This window comes from Pithys albifrons, chromosome 27 (genome assembly GCF_047495875.1).
Source record: "Pithys albifrons albifrons isolate INPA30051 chromosome 27, PitAlb_v1, whole genome shotgun sequence".
Classification (NCBI taxonomy): domain Eukaryota; kingdom Metazoa; phylum Chordata; class Aves; order Passeriformes; family Thamnophilidae; genus Pithys; species Pithys albifrons.
This window is the reverse complement of record NC_092484.1, coordinates 2,124,972-2,143,586: the sequence shown is the minus strand read 5'-3', so window position 1 is coordinate 2,143,586 and position 18,615 is coordinate 2,124,972. Positions and strand designations below refer to the sequence as shown.

Below are 18,615 nucleotides of genomic sequence, written 5' to 3'. Positions count from 1 at the left end.
CCTCCCTCCCCAGTGCCAGATCACCCCACCTGCAATGACGTATGTTCCTGGCCTGTCCTCGATTCCGAGCAGTGAGTGGAGCTCCCTCACAGCCACCCATTCATCACATCCCAACCTGCTCCCATCCACCCCATCCCAACCTGCTCACTCCTCCCACCCCAGCACACCTGGGGAAGAGGAACAACCTCCTTACCAAGGGCCTGAACATCCCCTGCCCCAAACACACAGGGACTCCCCTGTTCAACAGCTACTCACCAATTTGATCGCTACGTACTCGTTGGTGTAGAGGTTCTTTCCTGCAGGGAGAGACATGACAAGGCCATGGAAAGCAGTCCCTGCACCACCCCCACTGCACACCTGCCAGTCCCCGAGGGCTCCTGGGCTCAAAAACATCCTAAACAGGTTCCACAGCTCCCACAACACCTGAACAGGCTTCAGGGCAGCAGAACCCACTGTGGGGAGTTGCAACATGCCTGGTAATTACCCCCAGGTGGGGTATGTGGATTCCTCTGGGATGGGAAGGATGATGGGGGGCCAGAGCCAGGGCTGCTGGGAGGGGGCAGTGTCCCAGTCTGGGCCTGCAGGGATGTGACTGGGCAAGGCAGGAACAAGGCTGGGCCTTGGTGCTTCTCCCAGTCACAGCCCCCATGGAGAGGGGGCTCTGGGAGGGGTGTCCAGGGCTGGGGGACACTGCATTGTGGCTGGTGGGACCCCACAGAGGCTGGCCAGGAGGAAGGAGCATCAGGGCAACTAGCAGTGGCTGGAGCTGCTCCTGGGAATGGCACATGTGTGTGCATGTGTGTGTGTGTGTGTGTGTGTGTGTGTGTGTGCGCACATGTGTGTGGATCAACCTCACCCCTGGGGATGCTCCCACCCACCTGAGAGTGCAGGGGAAGCCAGAACCAGATCCATGGCATGACCCAGACTGTATGAGGAGCTGCAAGGAGGGTCAGGAACCTGCCTCTGAGTGCCCAGGGGAGCTGAAGGGGCAGCACCCTGCATGTGACCTCCTGGAGAGCTCCACACCCACACTGGATTTCACACCCATAACCACAGACAGTTGAGCTCGCAGTGTCTGCACACCACCCCGGGACCAGTGGTGCCTGAGGAAGGGTTCACACCTGGGAAGCATCAGTACAACCTCTGCCCAGGCCCAAAAAGGCCAAGATGAAAGGTTTGCAGGAGCAGATCCCAGTGCTTGCTCTGCCAGAGCCCGCAGGACCCCGGGGAGGTGGGAGTTAATGGCAGCAGGTTCCCTTCAGCGCCAGCAGACACGCGATCCCTCTGCGTATCTGATGGAGCTGCATCTGTCTCCTCGGATTTTCTCCAAGCAATTTGCTTAGGGAACAAGCTCCTCCTGGCATAAGATTTCATCTGCTCTGACTGCTGCTCTCCACCTGAAGCAGCAATAAATCCTGGCCGGGTGACATCAGAGCCAGCTGCTGAGAGCCAGAGTCGGCGGCAGGATTATGGGAAGAGGGATGAATGGGAGATATTAATGGAGTGGCTCCTCCCAGGAACGGGCTCTGCAGCCAAGGAGGGGCTCAGTCCTGCTGTCTCTCTGACCCTCTGCCATCCCAGAGGACCTCTGCATAAACCAAATGCCTCCACAGTGATTGGGGAGTAGGTGGTTTGGGAGTGAGGAATGTCTGGTGAACACCACGTGTGCCAGATCCAGGAGGTTTGGCCCATCATGGACTGACATTTCCTGGGGAGCAGGTGGGACACCCCCAGATCTGTGCATGGCTCCAGAGAGCCCACAGGGCCATACAGTCCAAAATAATGACTGCTGCCTTCAGGGCAGCACACGCAAGCAGAAAACCCACAGCTGGATTTTCCCTCAGGGTAGGCTGGCTCTGAATGGGGGGAAAATTATGGAGAGAATAAAATTGTCAGGATACCTAAAAAGCAACTCAGCACAGCAGGGAGGTAGAAGGGATGGAGGCAGGAGCATCCCCAGCAGGGCTGGGCTCACCAGATCCATCCTGTCCCTGTTAGATGTCATCTGTCCAGTCCCCACCACACTGTCCCCTCTTCCATGGCTCACTGGCACAGAAAACCACCCACAAAACTGCTCTGGGAGCTGGCAGCATTCTCCCAGCCCAAATCTGATACCCTCTGGTTCATCCCTTCCTGTAATGCTTGGGAGGCCTGGACACAGCTGATGGACAAGATGGGGAGCACTGAGAGCATTGACTGTCAAACCATCCCCCTCTGGCTCCCCTTCCCAAATTAAATGAAGGTCAAAGAGCACAACCAGCCTGTCACAAGAATAAAAAACCCCCAGGAAAATAAAAGTGAAAAGAGCAAGGAGGGAGGACTGCAGGGCCCCTCCATGCTGGGGAACTCCCCACTCCAGCTCCTGGAGCAGCCCCCACCCCACCCTCCCTGCCCAGCCCTCACAACGGGGTCACTTAAACACCCAAAAGTGCCGGAGGCCTCGGAGTGCCCAGGAGGACTTGAGGAGGCAGCACTGCAGGACTGACAGCACAGAAGGTGCTTTGGAAAGGAAATAGAAGAGAAAAGCAGCGGGATGTGTGGCAGCAAGTAAAATATTTGCATTGCAGAGGCCTTTGCCCTGCTCAGTGCTGGGGGTGCCTCTGAATCCAGCTGCCAGCACCTGCAGGACACGGCGTGTCAGATCAGATGGAGCCAACGCCAGCAGAGCCAGGCCTGGGTCTGTCGTGTTTAAACACCAGACAGGGCTCTATCTGCTGCCCCCTCCAAAGGGATTTGGTAGCTCTGGGCTCCAGCACCTGCTCCTGCACATCACAGCAGCCAAGGAAGAGCTGGGCTCTGTGCTGTGCTCCCACCAGGTCCTGTCCAGGCAGACTGGAATCATGGAATCACAGTCAGCAAGAAGGGAAAAGCCCTCTAAGGTCATCCAGTCCAACTGTCAGCCCAGCACCACCACCATCTTCACCACTGAACCACATCCTTAAGTGCCACATCCACATTTTCTGAACAATTCCAGGGGTGGTGACTCCATAACTGCTCTGGGCCTGTTCCAATGCTCTGCAGCCTTTCCAGTGAAGATATTTTCCCTCATTTCCAACCAAACCTCTGCTGGTGCAGCTTGAGGCTGTTCCCTCTCATCCTGCCCTTGTTCCCTGGAGCAGAGCCCGACCCCTCCCTGGCTCCCCCCTCCTGTCAGGGAGTTGCAGACAGTGAGAAGGTCCCTGCTGAGCCTCCTTTTCTCCAGGCTGAGCCTCCCCAGCTCCCTCAGCTGTTCCACATCAGACCTGTGCTTCAGACCCTTCCCCAGCTTCATTCCCTTTTCTGGACATGCTCCAGCACTTCAGTGTCCTTCCTGCCATGAAGGGAAAAGTGAGCAGTAGTGAGGCTTCCCCTGTGCTCTGCCTGGCACTGCCCCTCCATCGTGCTGGGTGCCTTTGTGCCACAGCCCTGCCTGCAGCAGCAGCAGCACAGAGCTGTGCCTGGGCACTGGGATGGGAATTTGGCTTCCCCCAAATGATGTGGGATAAGGCAGGTCCATGTGAAGGCAGCCAGGCACCAGCACTGCAGCCCCAGGAACACCCACAGCTGCATCAGGCCGAGCAGCAACAGCTCTGAGGAGCTCAGGGTTAAAGTTTAACCCCATCAGAAAAAACCCAAACTTATTTTAGACTTTGACCTTCCTCCAGAGGAGGCTCTGAAGGACCAGGAGGAAAACTAAGCCTGAGCCTTCAGTAAGGGAGGCAGGACCAGCAGGCAGGGCCCAAGCTCCTCTCTCCCACAGCTGACTCCAAAGCCACCCATGAGTCGCCTCCGGCATGTGCTGCTTCTGTGGCTCCAAACTCTGGGAAGTGGCTGAGCCCTTGGCCACATGCAGGAGTCTGGAAGGAGGACTGTGCAGAGCCCAGGACAGAAGGATGTCATGGGCAGTGCACTGATCCAATCATGTTTTCTGAAGGCACCTGTTGTGTCCCCTGAGTAACCCCTCATGAGTTCCTGGGATGCTGCAGGACAGGCCCAAAGTGCCACAGCTCAGGAGAGCTTGGGAATGTCCCCAGCACTCCCACACGAGCCTTCAGCTGGGACATGTGACCTGCTCCTGGCTCACACAACACACACGGACCCACCCCCCGTGTTCTTCCCTCCAAAATCCTGGGTTTGCTTTTAAAAATAAGTTCATTTCCAGCTTTGAACTTCTAAGGAGAACAGCTGCTGTGGTTCAAGCTGCCAGTAGAAATGCATGCTGGTGGAGAGGGGCAGGACCAGAAAACCTGCACAAAGCACATTTGCAGAAGTTTAATGCAGGAAGAACAGAAGCAGCAGCTGCTGCCAGGTCCTCATCCTTCCCTGGATCCCGCTCAGGGCTGAGCCTGCCCTGGGGCAGCTTCATGGCACAGCCTGGCTGGAGCACTGGCCCCAGGCCTTTAGCCTCAAGCCTGCCTTGAGGACTGAATCCTCCGTTCCCAGGGGAAAACTGAGTGCCCAGCAACAGCTGGAGAGCATCCCTGCTCATGCCACCACTTCACAGCGGGATCCCTCTGGTCCCTTGCCATTCATCTGCAGCTGGAGGAATCCCTACTTTCTGTGAAGTCCTGAAAGCATTCCTGAGCCCGGATGCAGAAGGAGGCACACCTAAGGAAGGGAGATGTGATTTTAGGAGAAAAGCCACATAGCTGTGGCTTCCACTGCCACGATGAGCTCTTGTGTTCTTTTACCACGCTATGGCCAGGCCCTGCAGGGTGTGCCAGTGCAGGGAAACCACTTGAAGGGACTGGAAGCTTCTCTTGCTGGTGGCAAGGACAAACTCTTGCCGTGAGATTGACTGCTGCGGTGTCCCAGAGCAAGAGCTCCCTGCTTGTCCCTCCAGCCCTGGGCAAACCAAGCCCAGCTGCTCCCAGGTCCCTGCAGCAGCTCTGCCTGGAGCAGCACAACTGCCAGTTCCACAGCCAGCCCCTGGATCCGTGTGACACTCATGTCCCTTTGGTGCTGCCTCTGGAAAATGGGGGTGAGGCCAAGGCAGGGGTCACAGAGCAACAGCCACAGCTCCAAACTCTGGTCTAGAGCAGGATCCTGGAAGAGAGCTCAGATCCACACATCCACTGCAGCAAGCAGGGAAGAGGAGGTGGAAGGACACAGGTAGATCCTGCAGAGCTCAGAGCCCTTGATCCACCCCCTCCCTGCTGGCCATGCAGGGGAGGCACTGGCACGAACTGAAAGGGGCAGCTGGTGCAGCAAAATCCCCAAACACCCCTCCTTCCACAAGGAAGGCCCAGAGCTCTTCACGACACCAGCACAGACAGACCCTCCTCTGCAGAACATGGGAACTGCCTGGCCGGATTCTAAACAGGGCACTTTCCCCAGCTCTGCAATTACGGCCGATCCTGTCGGGAAGTTCAGGGACAAGACGGGTGAGCCTGGCACCAGCCAGTCTGTCACACTGGGAAGAGCTGACATTAACTCCCCACAGGCAGCACAGCGAGGTGGGAACTCACCCCACCCCAGACAGGGTTCCTCCTGCACACACAGAGCCCGCACAGGGACCACAGTCAGGGCACGTTTAGCTCAGTTTGGTTTGAGAAGGCGCTGTTTAAAATATCACAGGTCAAGGCTCCCAGACGGCTCCAGGAATGGTTTTCTTCCCTCTTCCCAGGGCACAAGCCCCTTCTCAAAGCCCTCCCAGCCAAGGCCAACGCTTGGGCTGGCAGGGGCTCCATCCACACATCCAATGCACATTCCTGGAGACACTCAGACTGCACTGAGCAGTGGTGCCTGGCACTGCCAGGCCCTCCCAGCGGCCTGATGCCAAGCAAAGGGTTAACAACTTGCTGAAAGCCTCCTGGGACATTCCCAGTCGTGGGAGAGGAGCAACCTCCCCACCCTCCAAACTGGAGTTTGCTCGAGGAGTTTCCCAATAAACTCAGTTCAAAATGGAAAATGACCACAGAAGGTGCCTGGGTTGCATTCCTTCCTCCCTCCCTCTCTCCTGCATAAAATTTTAGTAGTCTCTCAACCAGTTTCAACAACTGGAGAATTTACCCAGGATGAAACAGTGACCATCCTCCCCAGGTGTTTGTCCCAGCAGAGTGAACACCCTCAGGCCCCCATGCTCCATTTCCTCTGGCACAGTGGGAGGGCAGCACCCTGGGCACAAGTGGGGTGAGATTTGGTGAGCACACAGTGGTGTCTCCTCACACATTCCTCCCGGATTTGGGGGCACACCAAGACCTGTGTGGGCCACCACCACATCCCACAGACAGGGCTGAACTGTAACCCTCTCCTGACAAACCCAGAGAGCAACAGGCACAGGGAGGAGATGGGAAACACCTCTGTGATCAGTCCTGTAGGCTGGGCTGCGTCTTGGAAGATGAAGCACAGCGTGAAGGGGCTGAGGAGGAAGAACCTCTGTGAAGGGCCAAGGGCTGCCTGTAACGGGCAATGCTTCGACACCACGTGGCTGGTCAACCCCACAGTGCCACTGGCCACAGGCCTGTGCCAGCTCCTCCCGCTGCAGGAGGTGGGTGCCAGGGCAATCCCAGCACAGGCAGGTACAGCGAGGACAAAGATGACCCTTCTCACCTAGACGGAGCTCCCCGAAATTGCCGCATCCAATCTTCTTGCCGACGCGGAAGTTGGGACCCACCATTAAGACTCCCGAGTTGGTTCCAGCACTCCGGCTTCCATGACTGCTCCTTCCTCCACCTGTCTTGGACATCCTTTTACCTTCCTCCAGCTCCCCTTTCCCTCCTCTCTTATCAAAATCCATAAGTTTGTGATACCCCGGCCTCTCCACGGTTACGCTGCTGCCATACAAATCCCAGAGCTGCCGAAAATGGAAGGGTGAGGAGGACAGAAGCAGGGTTCCTCTTGGTTAATACACCATCCCGGGGAGCGATGGGAGGGTGGGGTGTGGAGCAGGAGGGCAAAGTGGCCACCCACGGGTGCTGGGCTACTGAAATGTTAGTGCTTCCCGAGGCCCCGCCGGGACTGTCATCATCGCCGGTCACAGGGAGGTCTTTGGTGGAGAGAACATCCTGCGGAGAGAGTCCTCCCAGCGCGGCTCCTCCGTCTCCCAGCTGTGGGAAAGCAGAGGGAGAAAATTAGTACAAGGAGGCTGAAGACAACAGAGGGTTGTGGGCTCCAGGCTTCTACCCCCAGCTCCACAGAGCCCCTCCAGCACCTTCCCTGCACCACAGAGAATTCATTCCCACACTTGAGGGGTGGAAGGAGCATCACTGTAGGGTGTCTCATGTCCAAGGTGCTGCCACACGTAAATAAATGAAAGCTTGGCCACGGCTGGAGGTGAAATGCTTGATGAGCATCTCCATGTTAGAGCCAGATAAGAGTGACATGGTGACAACAATGTGCCCATAGGGAGGGGCTGCTGGCAGCTTTTGGAGACCTTTGGAGGCACCAGCCAAGGCACTTCAGGCCAGCGACTCCAAGAGCCCCCAAGAGCAGAGGACACACATAAATCCTGTGTTATGGGGTGTGTCAGGGATGGGACTTCCCAGGAAGTGAAAAGAGGATCTTCACCTGGCTGGGAGGGCCCCTGTGGGTCCAGAGGCAGCTGACTCAGAGCACTTCCCCCAGCACCAGCCCCCGCTGTGGTGGGCTGGGACCTTCCTGCCAGGGACCCTTTCCAGGATGCAGCAGAGACGATGCAGTTTCTGTGGAATGACCACACTCAGGGCTCCCACAACAGCCTGACCAGACCTATCAGGCCGGTGTGAGCAGGAACACAGGGCTTACTAACACCCTGACCCCAACCTGGAGAGCTGCTGATTGCCCTTTGCTGCATCTTCCTCTGCTGTTATGACCCAACCTGGATTTCTGGGCTGCTGGCAGCCACCTGGGGAAAGGCTGCTGTGACACTGGCTGGTGGGAGCCTGTCTGCTCAGAGGTGCAGCATCTCTCCTGCTCCACATGTGCAAACCCCAGTGCTGCCCAGTGAGGCCAGTCGGAATCCCTGAGCTGCTATGGGGGTTCCCCACAAACAGGCAGAACTCAGCTCTGCCCCTGAACCAGGGAGCTCCTTCCCCTGTGCACAGCTCTGCTCACGGCAGGGGTTGGACTGCGGGACCTTTAAAGGTTGTTTCCAACCCAAATATTCCACGATTCCACAACACTGGCTCCACACACCCCTCTGTGTTCCAAGAGGTACAGCCCAACACTGAGGTCAAACCAGCCCCTCACTCCCTTCCAGAGAGGTGGGATGACAAGAACCATCGATCAGCTCCATGCTCAGGGAACCAGGTTCCCAAAAGGAAGCTGAGCTCTCCCTCCCTCCAGGACTCCCACAGGAGCTGCCTGGGGCAGGTCAGGCTCAGTCCCTCCTCGCAGGGATGCCGTGTGGGAGGCAGGAAGGAAGGTCAGGAAGCTAAACACGGACAGAGGGGGTCAAGCAGGAGCTGGGTGCACACTGGGAGGGCATGTGAGAGAGATACAGACCCACTGACACACACCCCCATTTCCCCCAACTATTCACCACCTTTGGTTTTGCTCTCAGCTTGACCCTTGGCAGCCTTCCAGCCCTCCCTCCCAGCCCCACTCCCCCCCTCACCACCTTCCTCTGCTCCTCTCCAGGCTCCCGTGATGCCACTAAAAGCCCCTAAGACACCCCGCAAAAAGCCCCCACTGCCTCAGCCCCATGTTAACCCCTTGGGTTATCCAAGGAAGCCCCCACCTCTCCAGTGGCAGCTCCAGGAAATGAGCACACAACAAGGCCTGACGCTTGGCCAAACCCTGTAAAACCTTTTACTGGCTCTCAATAGCTATTAATAACTGGGGGGAAAAAAAGCTTCTTGTGCTAAAGGGTGCATGGGGAAAATGGGGGAGTGTCTCTAAGAGCAATGGAGGGAAAAAGACACCAAAGCCAGAGCTCAGCAGGGGGAAGGAAGGTGTGAGGGTCCATGGGAGCTGCTCCTTGGGGCCGACAGCAAACCCTCACCAGAGCCCACCAAATTCTCCACAGCATCCTGGGTGCTCTCCAGGACAGGCTGGCACTGCAGGCTCTGAAGATGCAGAGCCCTGGGACCACAAAGCCCATCCGTGGGACCAGCCTGTTCAGGGATGAGGGAATGGCGCTGCCAAGTGGGATGGCAGCCCTGTCCCTCCCCACGTGCTCCAGCCAGTCCCTCTGGAGCATCCCCAGGGCACAACTGTGCCCCTGCAGCACTGCCCTCCAGGCCAACACCTGGGCACCACCCTGCAGCACCCTCACACCTCAGCAGAGGGCACAGGGGCAGGCAGAGCCCTCCAGCTGCCCCGGGGGTGTCTCAGCTCCTGTCCTGCGGCTCCCTCCCCCCTTCCCGGCGGTGCCAGCAGGAAGCGGGGTGGGAGCGGCAGGAGCGGGGCTTCCCTGCGCTTTGTTCTGCCCCGGCCCGGGCGCGCACGGCCCCGCACGTGACATCCTGCTCATTCTTCGCTCCCCCAATAATTTCCTCTGCGGGCTCAGCACATGGCGGTGCCCCCCTGACCTCCTCAGCCGCTGCCAGCCCTGCCAGCCTCGCAGGGGCACATTGGGAGCCATTCCCACCCCACGGAGCAGCAGATTTTGAGAGCCACCTTCCCCGGGCAGGGGAGGCAGCCAGGGATGTGCGGGCCAGGCTGCTCCACGAGTTTTGGTTCTGAATCAGACCTTTCTGCTCAGTCCTGGGGGATTTCAGCCCAGACTGTTTGCACAGAGTCAGGGGCCGACAGCCAGAGCCCAGGCAGCTCCAGCCCCGGCGCTGGGGATTATTGTCTTTGAAGAATTTCGGGCCAGTCTCCGCAGGGGAATTTCAGACAATGGAGTGAGACACAAGGGGCAAATTAAATCCTGTTTCCTGCGAGCACTGGGAGACTGTGCTGTCCTCCCCCAGCCCAGACAAACGCAGGCAGCAGAGCATGAACCTGGTCCTGCCTACAGAGCCAGCCCCAGCCTCGGGAGCAGCCCGCCTGGCAGGGCTTGAGGGTTCCAAAGCCCAGTTTCAGGCAGCTGGGCCAGGTTAACATCTGGCAAGGCACAGCCCAGACCCCCACCCTGCAATCCCCCCTCCCTCCCTTCCCAAAGCCCCGCGGTCAGAGCAGCAGGAAGTCACCGAACCACATCCCTGTGAGTCAGGCCAGGGCAAGGGATGCTCCCTCACTCTCTGCCCACCAGCCTGCCCCTGGATGAGCCAAGGGCTGGCAGGAATCTATTTTAATACCCCGGGAGTGCCAAGGAGACACAGTGGCTCCCTGAACCTCGGGACAAAAGCAGGACCCACCTCTGTGCGGTGTCAGTGACTGCTCAGGTTTTCCACCCTCTGCCATAAAAGGGATCTCTGGCCCTTAACACTGAGAACAACCTAATTAGAAACAGAAACTTTTTGTAAAATCCCAGGACTCCCAGAGCTCTGGAGCAAACAAATCCTGTGTTTGTTAAAACACAGCAGCCTCTGGATGAGTAACAGGGACCCAGACCTGCCCCATCCTCCCCCACGGGGAAGATGCCGCAGATAAAACTGATGTCACATCCTTCATTTTGCACAGGAATCCTCACCCAGAAGGTCAGTCTGAGGCAAAGCAGCCTCAGGAAAGCACCTTCTATGCTGGAATTTTTGGCCTGGGATCAAATCTGATGCAAGTTGAGACTAAGAAAACTTGTTTCTCTCTTTGGAAGGGAGGGGGACGAATAAAGAAAAAAACCAAATTGGCCTGAAGTTTGGCAGAAGAAATTCCAAAGCAAGCTGTGGTCTTAAAGCAAATAAGCAGTGCCCGGTGGTGTCTGCAAGGCCAGTGCTCTGAGCCAAGATCCTGGAAGGAAAATAAACTGCAGGCAAGTGGCTTCAGCACCCCCCAAACCAGAACCTCAGAAACACTGCAAGTGTCACAAAGGGGGCAAACCCACACCCTTCTGAAACCCAAAGAGGAGGTTCATGGTGTTTTTGTTAAAATAATGGGTTCTTTTTCTTTCCATCTGGTTTTGAGCAGGTCAGGGCTGCTCCACTCACATTTACAAGCTTTTTCCCTGCCAACACGAAGGTGAGAAAAAGGGATGTGTGGGGAGGTTTGGTTGGTTTGCTTTTTAAAAGAGGAAAAACTGCAGTTCTGGTGCTACCCCTTGTCTCAGATCAGTGACTTGGATGAAAATATCAAGGCTCGAGAAGTTCCTGCCCACATTTGCAAGTATAAAATGCTGAAAAGTTGTATTTTTAAAGATTTCTTCCCTGTAGAGTGAAACCTCATGGCTGCCGAGGAGGGACTTGTACAAACCATCTGGGGCACGTTGTTCTCAGCCCTCTGTACACACTCCATGTTCCTGCCTGAAAGAGGTTACAGCTAAACAGGGAAAGACAAAAGAGGAGAAGGAGAAGAGGGAAAAACAGCGGCCCAGAGCAGGGAAGTGGTTGGTGAAGGGCAGGGAGCAGGTCTTGGTGCTGAGCTCAGGTGACCTGGAGCAGCCCTGGGTGGGTCAGTGATTTCCCTGTCACAGAGTCCTGAGCAGATGAGAGTCCTGATTCCCACAAACCCTTGGGATGGCTCCTTGGAGCTGGTTTCCCCCTGTACTTTGCAAGCAGGGAAACAGCTGCATCCAGGTGAAAGAGAAAGGAAAAGCTACTCCAGAGCACAAAAGAGAAAAGACCATGACACTCCACAGCTCCAAGTACACATCACTGCCAATTAAAGGTTAAAAATAATCACAAACACCCCGATGTCCCAAAGGATGACCCATCAGCTGGCTCACAATGCAAACAGGCCAAAAAGCAACTGGTGGCCTTGTACAGCTGAAACCAAATCCCAATAAATTTTAAAAGTTGAAGAGGCTGATAAAGTCTGAGCTTCCAGGGGAGAACAAGTCTTAGAACAAAGCAAAGTGTTAAAACATCCTTAGATCAAAACTCACAGTCCCAGAGGATGCCTGCAAGGGGTTGTAGTTAAGCAGTTTGCACCTGTGCTCCATCCAGGCTGCAGTGCCAGCAGCCAGCCCCACTCCTGACAAACAGGGAGAGCTGTGCCACAACACAGGGTGTTCTCCAAATGTGGGACCATGGAAAGCCACACCAGGCTTCCCATGGGAGCCCTGCAATGGTACAGTCAGGCCAGCTGCCAGTGCACATGGTCACGTCAAGCTTCTCATGCATCAGCACCCTCAAGTCCTCCTCTGCAGGGACAGCCCTTGTGGGGGAGTTAGAGGAGCAGGGCAGGGATGAAGGGGCCTTTATCTGCTCCAGAAATTCCCTTAAACACCAGGCAGTCCTGGAAGCAGCCACTTTCCCAGCAGTGTCTGCTGACTGCAAGACAAGAACATCATCCCTGGTTCGGCAGCGAGGGCTCCCAGGCCTCCTCCCGGCTCCAACGCTTTTCCAGCTCCCAGCGAGGCGGGAGCCAGCACAGCTCTGTTTACTCTGTTTCCTCCTTTGTACGTTGGTGTTGGTGTCAGCACAACAGGAAGCTCTTGTTAAATAGTTTGTTACTTAACTGCTGATGCAGAGCCACCGGGGAACCGGGCGGGACGCGCTCCGAGAGCCGCGGGAGCCAAACAGACCAAGTCCAGGGATTTGAGAGCTCTTGGCTCTGCCACCACCTCCCTGGTGACTTGAGCATGTACTGACTCCCTGGCCCTTCACATCCCCTTCAACTCCCCTGCATCAGCCTCATCCTTTTGAGGTCCCCAGAGAGATGTTTGGCTCATTCTTGGCTTTAGGAAGCTGCTGAGAGCTCAGAACCTTCCCCTTGCCTCCTCCAAGGCATCCTCAGAGACAAGAACCCAGTGACTGACTGAAGGAACTCCCCCAGGAGAGGAACAGCATCCTGTGAAACCCACCCATGGGACCTGCCCTGCTGCTGCTGCCCACCCACAGGGTCAGGCACCCACTGGCAGGGAACACCCCTCAGTCACAAACCTACTGTTTGGATGCCCATGCCAGGTCCACCAGCCTGCTGGTCCCAAAGGGCAGCCCAAAGCCCATGTCCCAGCCAGGTCCTCACAACCTGCTGCATCCCAAAGCCCATCTCCCAGCCACGTCCTCACAACCTGCTCCATCCCAAAGCCCATCTCCCAACCACGTCCTCACAACCTGCTCCATCCCAAAGCCCATCTCCCAACCACGTCCTCACAACCTGCTCCATCCCAAAGCCCATCTCCCAACCACGTCCTCACAACCTGCTGCATCCCAAAGCCCATCTCCCAACCACGTCCTCACAACCTGCTCCATCCCAAAGCCCATCTCCCAACCACGTCCTCACAACCTGCTGCATCCCAAAGCCCATCTCCCAGCCACGTCCTCACAACCTGCTCCATCCCAAAGCCCATCTCCCAACCACGTCCTCACAACCTGCTCCATCCCAAAGCCCATCTCCCAGCCAGGTCCTCACAACCTGCTCCATCCCAAAGCCCATCTCCCAGCCACGTCCTCACAACCTGCTGCATCCCAAAGCCCATCTCCCAGCCATGTCCTCACAACCTGCTCCATCCCAAAGCCCATCTCCCAGCCAGGTCCTCACAACCTGCTGCATCCCAAAGCCCATCTCCCAGCCATGTCCTCACAACCTGCTCCATCCCAAAGCCCATCTTCCAGCCACGTCCTCACAACCTGCTCCATCCCAAAGCCCATCTCCCAGCCAGGTCCTCACAACCTGCTCCATCCCTCATCCCTCCAACACGGACACAGCTGATCTGTACAGTGGCACCAGGCTGAGTCATCGGTGACACCACAGACACAGTCCTGTCACCATGGTCACTGCTCAGGAGAGTCTGAAGAACAGTTTCCCCTTCCACTCACAACAGTGCTGGTTGCTTTACCCCCTCAGCAGGGTTTTTGGGCCCCACAATATTTACAATTTACAAATCTGCATGGGCAGTTTGTCCAAAACATCTTTTTTTCCATCGAAGTTGTTTCTTGAAAAGAAAAAAAGAATAAAGCCAAAGCAAATGTTTCTACCACAATTTCTTCTAGTCCTCAGAGGGAAAAAAAAACAAACCAGAAACAACCAACCCACAAAACCCCTGAACTGTGGCAGTAAAGCTTTTAATCCAACATGATCCCAGCATCGCTGTTCCAAACCTCCCCTCCCTTCCCAGTTTCCCAGCTCTGTACTGAGAACAGTCAAGGAGGGGAGAGGACTCCACCTGCCCCTGGAGCAGGGGCACAGGGCACTCCTGGCACTCCAGCCTGTGCCCTCACCCTCCCTGCAGGGACAGGCACAGCTAACACTGCCCTCAGCACCGTAATTAACAACATAAATCCACCACCAGAGCAAACAACCAGACACACCATCACCTCCAGCTACACAGTTAACCAGAACAAACAAAAATGGCTTTAGCAGGCAGGGCAGGAACATGCTGAGCCTCTGTCAGACACCAAAGCCTTTCCCACATGCAGTGGCTGCTCTCAGCCCCACCAGCACCCAGGGATCCATCCACAGCTCTCAGCCACATCCCCAAAAAATCCAAGTCACAAACCCACCAGGATTTAAAAAAAAATCATTAACTAAATAACAAAGCATTTGGTTTCTCCCTAGAGTTAAGCTGTGCTGAGAAAAAGATGGATTTTTCTTCCTGCCTTCCTCTTCCAGCTCTCATGTCCATTAAACTTTTCTCTAAATTAGAAGTGTTCTCTTGTTACTGGCTATTCCCTTCCCCAGGAGATTTTTTAGATGCTGTGAACTCTGGTCAGCTCTTAACCTACAACAAATCAAGCTCCTAATCGTTTCAAAGTTATTTTCTCCCAGCCTCTGAATCCAAATATGGATTTTAATGGATTACTAGGAATTTTCAATTATTTTTTAAAGGTTTGTGCCCAATCATCCCCTCTGTAACGATGAGAAGAGCAGAGTTTCACCATGGCAGGGAAATGCAGTTCTGTTCCCCCCTCAGGGGTCTCACCCACACTCACACAAATCCCGTAATGACCCATTCGTGGTTTCACTGAGAACTTTAAAGGACACCAGCGATTCAAAACCATCAACCTGCTTTAAATGCAAAGTCTCAGCTGTCCCTCAAAGTCCGTGGTGAGGCCCAAGCACCCCATACTCGTGCTGGGTGTGCTCAAGAGCCCCAAAGGGAGTGGGAGCAAAACTGAAACTGTTCTCTAAACATAATGAAACCAAATAAGAAGTAAAGGGGGCAAACCACCAGTTTTCAGTTTGGAGCCAGAAGGCACCATTGAAGAGCTGGTAGGAACTCGTGTGACAGCACAAATTCCCTACACTGGTGGGATTTTAAACACCAAAATTCCCTTCTTTTGAGGTGAGCCTGGAAGGGCCATACAAGCCACGTGCCAGAACACCCCTGGACCAGCAGCTGCAGAACTTCACCCTGAAGTCTCAGCACTCACAGGGTGGGTGAGGAGAATCCCTGCCCAGCAGCAGGTGGGCAGCCAGAGATGTGTGTAGAGCATCAGCTTCCCAGCAGCAGGTCAGCAGGAGTTATTTTGCAGCCAAAAATATCTAAGGAGGAACCAGGCCCCTCTTCAACCAATAGAAACGGGATCACTGGATGTATGTTTGCTCCCTGCTTATAGGAGCAGAAATGGAATCACTGTGCTTTGGACAAACTCAGAACAACCCAGACCCTCAACATCCAAACTCAGACCAACACAGATCCTCAACATCCAAACTCAGACCTTCAACATCCAAACTCAGACCAGCCCAGATCCTCAACATCCAAACCCAGACCCTCAACATTCAAACTCAGGACAACCCAGGTCCTCAATATCCAAACTCAGAACAACCCAGATCCTCAACATCCAAACTCAGACCAGCCCAGATCCTCAACATCCAAACTCAGACCAGCCCAGATCCTCAACATCCAAACTCAGACCAACCTAGATCCTCATCATCCAAACTATGACCTTCAACATCCAAACTCAGGACAACCCAGATCCTCAACATCCAAACTCAGACCCTCAACATCCAAACTCAGACCAACCCAGATCCTCAACATCCAAACTCAGACCAACCCAGATCCCCAACATCCAAACTCAGACCCTCAACATCCAAACCCAGACCTTCAACATCCAAACTCAGAACAACCCAGATCCACATGTTTCTGAGCACAAACCAGCCTGCAGAATCAACAGGCAACTGCTGGATCTCTTGGTAAAAGCAGCCAAAAAGAAAACCTCACAAAGCATCTCCACTCCTGTGAGCTGCCAGTTTGCTCCCAGCCCACTGCAGAATTTCACTCTTTTCCTTGGATCCCTGTCCAAGGCAGTTACACCTGGATGGAAAATATTAACTGTGCTCTACCAAGGAGCAGGAAATACCACGATGGAAATTTCAGCAGCAGCACAGGAACCAAGCAAAAAGCTGAAAATACTTCTCTAGGAAAAATAATAACAGTAAATACACACATGCTAAAATAAGACCAGATCTGCAAACTAGACTGGAAATAACAAACCCAGCCCAAGTCAGACAAACCCACCCATGAACCAAGTTTCTAAGGGAGTAAATTCGCCTTTTTGGGCTCATCTGCTGTAAATTTAAACTTCCAACTAAAGAATTTGTAACCAGAAAACACACTGAGGCTTCACCAGAGATGACTTGAAGGGAAGCAGCTTTTTTGTTGGCCTTACAGACCCCACAAAAGGGGTCTGTGATTTCATTTACACCTTTTCTGACATACCACTATGCCCAGTGAAGCCCCAGAGCAGCCATCTCCCAGTTCTCAAGCTGTGTCGGTCCTGGGAGCCATTCCCCTTGTCCCCATGCCAGATCCAAACCTCCTGGAAACAGTGGCAATGCCAAACCACTGCAGGGTGGTGGCAATGGAAAGCCCTGGTTGCAGGAGGGACTCAGGGAGCAATTAATACCTGATTGCCCCTTCCCACACAAGCATCTTCCCCTCCAGTATCACTTCTCCATCACCAGTAAGAGCTGTTTTTCGGGGCTGCTGGGCCAGGAGAGGTTCTATCACACAGCTGGAAGGTGAACACATGAGCCAAGCCCAGCTCCAGCCCCACTGCTCGTGCCAGTGTCACTCTGGTGTCCCTGCTCACATGGGGAACTGCAACTTGCTTTGCTCTTCCTGTGAGAGGAAGGGCACAGGTGACAAACAGGTAACCAGAGCAGGAAATGTCCTCCTAAACAATTCTGCAGATCTGTCCCATCTCGACAGTTCAGCACAGAAAAAGCCAATTAGGATGTTCAAGTGGTTTCGGTTTTACTAACACAGGGTTTGTAGCACTGGAAGAAAGGAAGTTCATCACAGACAAAGCCCAGTCTGTGGCTGGGAGACCTTAAAAGGACAGACAGCAAGTCCAGCTCCCAGTTCTCCATCCCTTCCCATATGCTCCAGCACTTCCATGGGACACACACAGGCACCAGCCAACACATGACGTTGCCTTTCAAGCCCCTGCTCACCCAGCAGGAGTTGGATTCAATCAGGCATTTCATGCTCAGGCACAGACTCGACCGAGTCCTCTCGGCCACCGTCAGCCCCTCACAAGCGCCGGTTTGGCGACTCTGCCAGAGGGTTTTCCATTTAAACAAGACAATACATCCCCGAGCTCCAGAGAGACATTGGATACTAATTAAATCCATGCTGCTGCTGGAAGGCTGAGCTGCAAAGGAATCAACTGCCTTCCCAAAGTCCACAGTGGTTGGCCAGCAAAAAGCTGTTTACCAGGCCTGTGCCTTCTGCCTCTCCTGCTCCCCCATCCACACATTTCCCAAGGTAAGAGCACAACCTGCCTCCTTCCAACCAGTCCCATCCTTGGGCAGGACTCTGCAAAGGTTTTGTTGCTAGTCAAGACCCAAAAGTGCTGTTTAATCTGCTCAAGCCCAGAGCATGAAGTGCCAGACTCAGCTGCACAGCCAACAATGAACCTGAGTTTTGGAGCAGAATAATCCAGCCAGATCTGACTGACACACGGGGAAAGGGCAAGTCCCTAATGCTCATCTCCTGCAAAACCTGGGGTTTGCCTTCACGCCTGGTGACTCCCAACAAACAGGCTCTGTCTGCAGGCAGGTACCCAGAGGACTGTCTGTATCCCAAATCACTGAGCCACAGCCATGCCCTGGGAAACAGAGAAGCCTATGGAGAGTTCCTGCTCCCACAGCTGCTGAGCACAGCCTACAGAGAGCCCACAGCACCTTCAGGGGGAACAGCCCTACCCTGTACTTCAACCTCTGCCACTGGACACTGATCCTTTTAATCACTTTTGCTTTGGCTCTGGAGAAAACCACCTTCACAACTCAGCCATCCTTTTACTGCCCTGGGAGGCCGAACAAGGACAGATCCAGATGTGCTCCAAGCATCTGCCTGGCCTGCAGGACCATGTGGGTCCAGCCAAAGGGCAGCCGGCTGGCAAAAGCCAAGCAGTGCCCACAGATGAGGAGTGGGAGCTGCATGAGCACACCTGGAACAGGCATTGCTGGCCCCTTTGACTCCTTCCCTCAGCACCACGCAAATTTTGAGACCAGGCTTAACTGCAGGGAACTAGATGGTTCACACAGCAGTGGTGGGACCCCCCTGCAAAGCCCTTCTGTGGACGGGATGATCCCACATGTGCCACAAACACACAAGTTCACCATAACCATGGCCGTGACGGTCCCTGTGCCAGGCCACGCTCCAGAAACCAGGCAGGAAAGCACTGCACTCAGATGTCAGGTTTCTGAGCAGAAAGGTTCCCTTTCACCTCCCTCCCTCCCTCCCCAGAGCTCACAGCCAGTTTCATAGTCCCCAGACAGTGGTGG

At 54.9% G+C, this 18,615-nt stretch overlaps 1 protein-coding gene across 2 annotated transcripts in view; it reads right to left on the bottom strand.

Annotated features, from left to right (window-relative positions):
- The window catches only part of CSNK1G2 (casein kinase 1 gamma 2), a 38,964-nt gene that overhangs the window by 7,479 nt on the left and 12,870 nt on the right, over positions 1-18,615 (bottom strand). For both annotated transcript variants that reach the window (XM_071577849.1, XM_071577851.1), the window contains exons 2-3: positions 6,532-7,028; positions 256-296 (exon numbers count right to left, since the gene is read on the bottom strand). In XM_071577849.1, coding sequence (XP_071433950.1) covers positions 256-296; positions 6,532-6,718 — 228 coding nt within the window. In that variant the 5' untranslated portion in view covers positions 6,719-7,028. The remainder of the gene's footprint in view (positions 1-255; positions 297-6,531; positions 7,029-18,615) is intronic.